Source organism: Hippopotamus amphibius, chromosome X, assembly GCF_030028045.1.
Source record: "Hippopotamus amphibius kiboko isolate mHipAmp2 chromosome X, mHipAmp2.hap2, whole genome shotgun sequence".
NCBI lineage: Eukaryota > Metazoa > Chordata > Mammalia > Artiodactyla > Hippopotamidae > Hippopotamus > Hippopotamus amphibius.
The window spans coordinates 20,734,544-20,744,973 of record NC_080203.1 but is presented as its reverse complement, the minus strand read 5'-3'; the positions used below and the strand labels follow the sequence as shown (position 1 = coordinate 20,744,973).

Sequence of the window (10,430 nt, the reverse complement as noted above, 5' to 3'; positions counted from 1 at the left end):
GGTCTATGAATTATGAGCCTCCTCATAGGTCACTGCTCCTTCCACACGTGCTGTTGCCTGATTTGGAGCTCTGCTGCCCATCTCCCTGTCTAGCTGTCTCCAGACTGTCTGGGGGGAATCCACAGTCCTGCACTAGCCCTGCTTGTAACTGAGTCTGAAAATTCCTCTTCTGATCCCGCAATCAGTGCTGAGCAATTGTAGCAAGTCTCTGCTGTTACTAAACTGTCAAAACAGGGTGCCCTTCTTGTTGAGGTGGTCCCACCTGTTGGCAACTCTAGTATCTGTGAATATGTTGGCCAGAGTATTTTGGAGAAAATTCTTTGTTTCTCCACACGGGGAAACATACTCCTCCCCTCAGTACAGAGTCCATTGCGTCACTCTCATTGACTGCAGAATTGACAAATGTCACACAGTCTGAAGATCCTTCTAAACTTTTGCGGCAGTGTCTAAGAAGGTAAACAATTGGAAGTAATTTAAATGTCCTTCAATAGATGATTTAAAAAATAATGTGTGTACACACACACATTCACAAAATAGGATACTGTGCAGCTATTAAAAAGAGAAAAGTAGATTTTTAAGTGCTGATATGAAAAGATGACCAAGATATATAGTAAGGATGAAAAAAAAAAGCAATATGTTGAACAAATACATAGTTGCTCCCATTTATGTAAAATGTGTGGAAGTGTGTGCAATATATAGTTATATAGCCATTAATATCTGAAACTGTCATTATCAGTGAGGGATATTATGAACGGACTTTCATGTCTCCATATCATTTTAATTTTAAAACAGTGATCAGGTATTACTGGGGGAAAAGGGAATACATATAATATTATAATTTTTAAAGGAGAAAACATTTGGTGATCATCCTTTCCTCAAAACACCAATATCCTGACTGTCTAGGGGTCAGTGGACAAGTCTGCCCAATTTAAACTCCCTCTTCCTGCTCATCCTGTCCGCCCCAAACATCTCTATACTTAGAAGAGTATTTTCACATATATCATCTCATTAGACTCCAGTTGTTCGCCAGTTTACTTTTATTAGGCAATGAGAATATAAAGACCAATTAGAAGAACACAGCCTGGCAGTTGAGAGCCAAGTTCCCTGAATTGAGGGGGACAGGCATTTCAAAAGCAGCTCCCTCACTTCCTAGCTGTGGGACCTCAAGTTGTGGGACCTGATTTCACCTGTCTGAGCCTCGAAAGCCTCACCTAGAAAATGGAGTTCATCTTTTAAGGTCAGAACATAATGAACTATATGTAAAAGGCTTAGTACAGTCCCTTGTTCATTATGAACCTTCAATAAATGCTTAGCTATTGGGTTTTTACTTTAAAGATTTAATAAAGTGTTTTTCTAAAAGGAAAAAATCAGTGAACATGGAGAAGAAAACAAAACTTTAAAAGCCCAAGTATCTGCAAATGGCACAAAAATAATAACTCAGTTACTGTTTTCAAAGGTATTTATTGTTAAAGACTTTTTATGTTTCCTTTCAGGGAAAAAAAAATTTATATGCGAGTACATCTATCAATCCACCTTCTATGTGTATTTTTTAAATTACTGCAAAAGTAACCTTAGGATACACACCATTCTGCACCTTGCTTTTTTCACTTACTATATCTTGGTGATTTTTCCATTTCAGAATATATAGACCTACTTCATTTTTCTAAATGGCTGAACCATGAATTAGTTAACCAGTTTCCTATTAAAGGACACTGGTTGCTTCTAGTTCTTTGCACTGAACATCTTGCACATGTTCTTTGCCAGTTAATCTTTAGGGTGAATTTCCAGTAGCTCAATAATGGAAACAGGATACTTACATTAAAATTCTTCTCATAAATATTACCAAATTGTCCTTCAAAAAGATCACAGTAATTCACATTTCCTACGAACGCAGTATGACCAACACAGAAACGTATCTGTGTCTTTATAACGTCACCCTAGGCATACTAATTGTAGTATTTTATAACTGTTGTTACTTGCTTTAGGGTATTTTCAGGACTAACGAATGCAAGCTAGTGTTACAGAAGAAATTTGGGCGTCAAAGTCAGGCAGTCCTAACATTGCCCTTTGCCAGCTAGATCTCGATTCCCTTATTTGTAAAGTTGGGCATAATAGCAGTATCTAACTCATAAGGCTCCTTTGAAGAATAAATGAGTCAATCCATTCAAAGCACTTAGCCTTCCAAACACTAACTGCTCAATAAATGTAACTACACAAATAATAACTTTCCACTGCCAAGGCTCAAAGTTGGGAGAGGGGGGAGGGGGTTACTTCAAGAGCATGCCCTTGAGATTTAGAACTTTTGCTTTAATTCTGTATCAACCTCCACTCCAAAGTAACCATTGCTGGGGCAATCATTTTCAAGAACACAGCTGGTTTTTAGTGAAGCATGAAGAAATCTTAGGGTACAAACTATATGCAGTATATGTAAGTTACAAGTACATAATCTCATTTTATGCAATTAGCTTGGCAGGAGTTTAAAGTGCTAAACAGTTTGCTCCAGGCACTAGTTGTTCACTTCTCTTATTTCTACCTTCTTGTTTATACCTCCTTCTGTTGTGATCCCTGGAGCCATTAATTGTTCTGGATAATTTTCCCTCACTTTCACCTTCCAAGTGAGCCCTCTCACCTTCCAGGTCCTGGGGGGAGAAAACAAAAAATAAATAAACAAAAGAAACCCCCACCCAAGCCATGTTCTATCCATGTCCCAGGCTCTTGCCTTCTCTTTTGCTTGAAGTTGCCTTTGAGTTAGCAGAAAGTGGAGTCTGTAGTGTTCTTGGTCTTTGCCTATGGAAATCTTCAGCAGAACATCGGCTGTTCTTGTTTCAGTGTTTTAGGGCGGCCCCTTGATGTCAGATTGTCCTGGGTTCTTTCCAGCCTCTAAGATTCCAATCTTCTTCTTCAAATCCTGCCTCTAACTACACCAGCTGTTAGTTCTGCAAGTCAGTCCCCTCCAGGTACACAGAACCAATTTTATACCTTTATCTTTTTCTCATTATAAAAAAATGCTTTTTGAAATTTTCAAAAAACATTTTGAAAAAAGAATTTTTTAAGGATCATCCCACTACCCAAAGAAAAAATGACCATTATATTTTAGTGCCATTCACAAATTTTTTTCTGAGAATGAAAAATTATTTTTAAATTAAAAATGAGGTCATATAATTTTGCAAGCTGTTTTACTTACTTAAACTTCATGTCTGCATAAAGTATTAAAAATACACATGTACCCCTCATAGCCTGAGAACATCTCCTCCCCACCATAGCGTTAGCTTTCCTATAACCCCAATTAGTATTTAATCACATTTAACCTTGCCCACCTGGTATCCTCATTCACCCAATGGGATTTCACCGGAAGGGCTGCTTACCACAGAGACCACTACGCCAGCAAGGCCAGGCAAACACTTCTCTGGAGACACAAAACTCTTATTTTCCAGATGTGACAGCAGAGAGTTAGTTCCTTGGAACTCAGGGGTCTACTAAATAGGTATGTACCTAAAACAGATCTGAACTCAATCATTTTCCCTCTCCATTTCATTTTTAATTTCAAAGATAGTACTTAGGAAAGCCTTTTATAACTTATTACGAACCAAATAAATGTAAGGAATTAGTTTCATTAATAACCATAGTCTTTTTTATTATTCATACCTGCATGTTTGTTGAAAATTTTAATCTGTTGTATAACCATACTCTTCATTTCTGTGCATCTGAATCACCTGGAGGTGTTCTTAAATTATAGATGACGGTCTCAGCCTCAGGGTTTCTGATTCTGGGGTGGAGCCAGTAATTTGCACTTCTAAATTCCCAGGTGACCCTGCTGCTGCTGGTCCAGGGACCATACTCTAAGCACCACTGTTCTAAAAAGTGATAGGACTGTACTTGGACCGTCCCTGCTCAATATTCATTAATCTATACACTCATTCATTCATTCACTCATTCACTCACTCAACACACATTGGTTGAAATAGTGAAAATAGAAAGATGAATAAGACAGTGCCCTAAAGAGTTCATGGCCCTTTGAGGAACACAGACAATGAAATCAATATTTATATTATAGCATGGCAAGTGCCATGATAGAGATATGGCCAGGGTGCTCTGGAAGACTCCTGAAAGGCATCAGGGAAGGATTTTTAGAGGCGGTGATTGGGCTGTAGGCATGGAGGCCAAAGGGGTTAGTAGGGGCCACACCCAGATAAAGAAAAGCCTTATGTAGCATGCTGAGGGGTCTGACTCTTGCCCTGGAGGCTGTAGGAAGTCATGGAAGGTGGTTTTTCAAAGGTTGATCAGGACTGCACTAAGCAAAAGTAGAGGATTCAAAATCTAGGCCTAAGTTCACATATTGGCTGTGCTACTTATATGACCTGGGACAAGTTACTTAACCTTCTTTGGGTCTCCCTTTCCTCGTGTGTAAAGGGAAAAATAGCATTTACCTTATTTAGGTGCTGTGAAGATTAAGTAAGAAAAATTACCTAAACGCCTGGCATGTGATAGGTGTTTAATGAATGGTGATTATGATCAGGTTTGAACTTTAGAAAGCTAAAGACATGGAAGACATGCCTCTCAGATAATTACAACTCATTTGAAACTACCAGGCTAGTTCAAACATCAAGGCCATATTTGTCATAGTGGCAAGTTGGATGACTTAATGATATAATGATGATGATTATTGAGTACAGACTATATGCCAGACTGTGCAAAGTGATTCACACACATTTCATTTAATTCTTGCAATAGCTTTAAAAGGTAAGTGCCATTGTTATTATTCCCAAGTTTACAATGAATAGATTAAGGCTCAGAGAAGTTAAGTAACTTGTACAAAGTCACACAGTTTGTCAGTGGCAGAGCTTGAATTCAAACTCAGGTCAGTCTGACCTCAGAGCCTACACTGTATTAACCACCTTGTTTCAGAGCAAGCAGTTCTGTTTCTTTGGCGTATAGAGCAGTGAATGAGTGGTAAGACAGTGTTAAAGATTTGGGGATTATCCTTCTGTTTCTCTAAACTTGAGCAAGGCTGACAGTTCCTACTAATTTCCTTTCCTCTCTGAGAACATGCTTCCATAACCTGCCAGGGGCCACTTCACCTTGGGTCTATAGCACTTCCTGTTGATGCTAAGGTTGTCACAATTACGTCCACAACGTCCTGGAGATTTACAACAGGGAACCTCATTCTCTTGCCCCGGGACCATGTTCAACCCGATGGGAGGAGGCAGGGAGTAAGTTTAATTATTTTTAATACCGTTATTACAAATAGCAGTTTCTGTTTACTGGGCACTTGCTATGTGTCAGGAACTTTGTGGAACACTTCAATCCTCACTGCAACCCACAGCGAGTACTACTATCCCTAGTTTAAACAGGAGGCAACTGAGGCTCAGGGAGGTTGAGTAACTTATCTAAGATCACACAGCTAGCAGATGCAGATTCAAGCGGAGACCTGGTACATTCATTTTTACAAACTTTACATTTTTCATTTCTTGCCTTGCCTCTATAGCCAAAACACTTCCAAACACAAGTGTAGTCCTCTTGTATTCTTCTGCTGCCTACATGACTTAGTTACCAGACAATAGTTTAAACCCTGTTTTTAATTATATGTATGCAAATAATGCCTGTTTCCTGAAAATTATTGCGTACCATAAGACGTCATTTTTTGGATATTACAAAAACAAAACAAAACAAAAAAACAAGAAGTAACAAGTGTTGGTGAGGGTGGGGAGAAAAGGGAACCCTGGTATACTGCTGGTGGAAATGTAAATTTGTGCAGCCACTAGGGAAAATAATATGGAATTTCCTCAAGAAATTAAAAACAGAATTACCATCTGATCCAGCAATTCCACTTCTGAGTATATATTCAAAGGAAATGGAGTCACTGACTCAAAGAGATATCTATACCTCCATGTTCACTGCAGCATTATTTACAATAGCCCAGACATGGAAACAATCTAAGTGTCTGTTGTTGACAGATGAATGGATAAACAAAATGTGATATTTTATATATATACATATATTATTTTATAAAATATATTAAAATATATTTATTTTATAAAATATGTAAGTATTTTTATATATTATATATTTTTATACATATTTTTATATATAAAGTAAAATTCTTCTCAGCCATAAAAATGAAGGAAATCCTCACATTTGTGGCATAATGGATAAACTTACAGGGTATTATGCTAGGTGAAAAAAGTCAAACAGAGAAAGACAAATATGGTATGATCTCACCTATATGTAGAATCTAAAAAAAAACACAAACTCACAGAAACAGAGAGTAAATTGGTGTTTGCCAGAGGCAAGAGTATGAGGGAAATGGGTGAAGGTGGTCAGAGGGTTCAAACTTCCATTTATAAGACAAATAAGTTCTGGGGATGGAATGCACAGCCTGGTGACTACAGTTAACAATACTGTATTGTGTACTTGAAAGTTGCTAAGAGAGTAAGTCTTATAAGTTCTCACCATGCATACACACAAATAAGGTAACTAAGTGAGGTGAAGGATGTGTTAACTAACCTTATTGTGGTCATCATTTCACAATATATACATATATGGAATCATCCCATTGCACACCTTAAATTTACACAATGTTCTATATTAATTATATCTCAGTAAAGCTGGGGAAAAAATGAAGTCATTTCCCCCTCCCCCATTTACTAATTCATTCTTTTTTGCAAATGTTAGTTTATAATAGTTACATGCAGGGCTAAATTTTGGCTGTTTAATATAAACCCTTAATGTGAAATTGAGGATTCTTCAATAGTTGAAAAATATGGTTATGAAAGCATTGTGAATTCCAGTCCCATCTGACTCAACTTCCAAGGGGAATTTATCCTAAGTGTTCACAACTTACAGAAAGCAAAATTCTAAACTACTTGGGCTTTCGTGTGTTCTCAGGAATTCCCCCAGCAGGTAACCAAAATTGAGACTAGAAAGACATTGCCTTAACATTGAATGCTTAGTCATTTAAAAGGACTGAAGCCTGAACGCTTTAAAAGGTTGACATATAAATATGAGAAATAATGTTTCGGTATATATTATTTGCCAAAAGAGATTGTTGTTATTGCTGAACTCATGGCACTGTATAAATCCTGTTAATTTTTTAAAATTTGGAGCAGTTAGTTGAATATGCAGAGTTCTAGCACTAGGTGTCAGCAAAAGATTAAATTAGAAACTCCCACTTTTTTTCTTTTTCTTTATTTTCAAAGTTTTTATAACAATAAAAATGAAATACATTTCCTGGATTTTAGAAAAGAAGACACAACCCACTTCCTTGTCACTGTGACATCACTGGAAGAGAGGTACCTGAGGGAATCACTATGGCTCAAGAAATTGTAAGTCTTAGTCTGACCTTCAACTTTGAATGGCCTGGAACTCAATTTTGTGTCACTTGGAAAGCTAAGGGATTAAAGTTTTGAGGTGAGGGTGAACCAGTTCCTAAAAGTCTAAATAATGAATTATTTCACAAAGAGAAATCTAATTTCCAGGCTGACCATAGCACTAGTGCCAATTAACTCATTGAATGCTCTTCCCATGTGGCCAAGATGAACAAAATTAACATAAAGGTTCACTTTGATGAGCCTCAGTTGTCCCATCCTATGTCTGGTCTGGTGTATAGAGAGATTTGAGAAATGTTTGTGTGTCAGTTCTTTCCTAAACTTTGTAATAACCTAAATAGTGTGTATGTCTCTAATCCTTCCTTCACACTTCCACCAGTGTCGCGAAGCCAGTTTGTTTTGAAGCAAGTCTAAGTACATCTTTCTGCTGATTTCAGCAACTCCTTATCAAGATAAACTACAAATTCATATGCATAGAATATAATGTCGTCTATAATCTTGTCCCTGCTTACCTTCCGCATCTACTGAGATGATCATATGGTTTTTATTCTTCAATTTGTTAATGTGGTGTATCACACTGATTGATTTACAGACACTGAAAAATCTTTGCATCCTTGGGATAAATCCTACTTGATCATGGTGTATGATTCTTTTAATGTATTGTCAGATTTGGTTTGCTAGTATTTTGTTGAAGATTTTTACATCTATGCTCATCAGTGATATTGGCCTGTACTTTTTTTGTGGTATCTTTGGTTTTGGTATCAGGGTGATGATGGCCTCATAGAATGTTTGGAAGTATTCCTTCCTCTGCAATTTTTTGGAATAGTTTCAGAAGGATAGGTGTTAACTCTCCTCTAAATATTTGGTAGAATTCACCTGTGAAGGCATCTGGTCCTGGACTTTTGTTTGTTGTGAGTTTTTTAATCACTGATTCAATTTCAGTACTGGTAACTGGTCTGTTCATATTTTCTGTTTCTTCCTGGTTCAGTCTTGGGAGGTTGTACCTTTCTAAGAATGTGTCCATTTCTTCTAAGTTGTCCATTTTATTGGCGTATAGTTGCTCATACCTGCTTACCTTCCAAGTACATTCCCCACATTCACATCCTTTATGTTCTAGTACAACTAAACTCATCACGGTTTTAGTAAATTTGCACTTAGTCTCAGGGCTTTAAATGCCATCTTTTCTACTGCAGACTCCCAAATTTCCATATGCAGTTCAGACCACTCCCCTCAGCTCTAGATTCACCCTTACTCTATAGCTGTACTTGTATGTATTCAGACATCTCAGATTTAACATGTCCAACACTGAAACTTGACAACCACTTCTCCTAAAAAGAAAGAAAGAAAGAAAGAAAGAAAGAAAGAAAGAAAGAAAGAAAGAAAGAAAGAAAGAAAGAAAGAAAGAAAAGAGAAAGAAAGAAAAAAGAAACTTGTGCTCCTTGGTGGCCTTCAAAATCTCAGTAAGTGGCAATTACAGCTTCCAGTTGTTCAGGCCAAATTTTGCAGTGGTCCTTGAGTCTTCTGCTTCTCTCCTGCCATATCTAATCCATGTGGAGACACTGAAGGAATTACCTTCATAATATATCCAAAATTTGACCACGTCTGTTACTGAACCAAACTTGAGTCCACTCATCCATGTTCACTAAAGCCAACCTGCTGACACCGGGTTGTGGTAAAGAAAAGTGCAGCATTTATTGCAGGGCGCCAAGCAAGGAGTCCAGGCAGTTAGGGCTTAAAAGACCCAAACTCCCCAGTAGGTTTTAGCAAAGCATTTTTTTAAAAAGCCAGGTGAGGGAGGGGAGTTCCAGGGTTTGTGATCAGCTCGTGCACAAATCTCTGATTGGTTGACGGTGAGGTAACAGGGTGGTGTCACAAGGGTTAACATTATCAATCCTTAGGCACCAGTAGGTCTGGGGGCTACGTGCTCGTGGTCATCAAGTAGTTAATTTCTTCTATTTGATGGGGGTTTATCATCTGTAAAACAACTAAGGAAATGTGCATCAGATACTGTTATCTAGGTACTTTAGAGAGGAGCTAAAGCAGAGGACATGGGGGAGAGTATGTCCAGGGAAGTCCCCATAGGGTCCTGCTCAGTGATACTTCTTACCACCTTCACTGCAATGAATCTGGTCCAAACTACCATTTACACTTTCCTGGGTTATTGTTCTAGTCTCCTATCTGTTCTTGCTGCTGCTGTTCTTACCCCCTACTCAGTGTCTTTTCAACACAGTAACCAGAGTGATCTTGTTACAGCTACAAAACCCTCCAGTGGATTCTCACTTCACTCAGAGTGAAGTCAAGTTCTTTAGAATTGTCTAGAAGGACCTGTGTAATCTGGCTGCTCCAAAATGATAGCTACACTTTGACACCAGCCTTTGTACTTGCTATGTCATCTGTCTGGAAAGTTCTTTCCCAAGACGCACACAGGTGCCTTCCTTTCTTTGGGCCTTTTACTCCTGCTCCTGCAGTGATGCTGCTCCTGCAGTGATGCTACTCTATATAAAATTGTAACCCCCCCCAACACAATGCCTTCGAGCCCTGTTATCTGCTTTTTTTTTCATTTTCAATAGCACTTATTCTATTCTAACTAGGCATTTTGTTTAGTATATTTCCCCTGTTAGAATGTAAGTTCCACAAGGATGGGGATTTTTCTCAGTTTTGTTCACTGCATATCCCAGTGCCTAGAACAGTGCCTACAACATAGTGTTAAACAGTGGTGAATTGATTAAACTCCTTATACTATTATGCACATATGATATTTCTTTCCCATGTACCTCTGTTTATGATATTACCTCTGCCTGAAAGGCTTTTCCCTCTCTTTATTTTACCCCCTATGGATTTCTTATCAGCATTCTTTAAAAAAATCTTTATTGAGATATAATTTGCACACTATATAGTTCATCCATTTAAATTGTACAATTCAATGGTATTTACTATATTCATAGAGTTGTGCAACCATGACCCACAGTTTTTAGAACATTTTCATCCCCTCAAAAAGAAACATTTTAGCTACTGCACACCCTGTACCCCCAATCCCCCCACCCCTAAGCAACCACTAATTTACATCTCTATAGGTTTGCCTGTTCTGGACATTCTGTATAAATA

The 10,430-nt window shown here is 38.0% G+C and overlaps 1 protein-coding gene across 1 annotated transcript in view; it reads right to left on the bottom strand.

Annotated features, from left to right (window-relative positions):
* Positions 1 to 2,526: 2,526 nt before the first annotated feature.
* MBNL3 (muscleblind like splicing regulator 3) overlaps positions 2,527 to 10,430 on the bottom strand; it is a 243,423-nt gene continuing 235,519 nt past the window's right edge. The window contains exon 7 of the mRNA XM_057717471.1: positions 2,527 to 2,639. Coding sequence (XP_057573454.1) covers positions 2,626 to 2,639 — 14 coding nt within the window. The 3' untranslated portion in view covers positions 2,527 to 2,625. The remainder of the gene's footprint in view (positions 2,640 to 10,430) is intronic.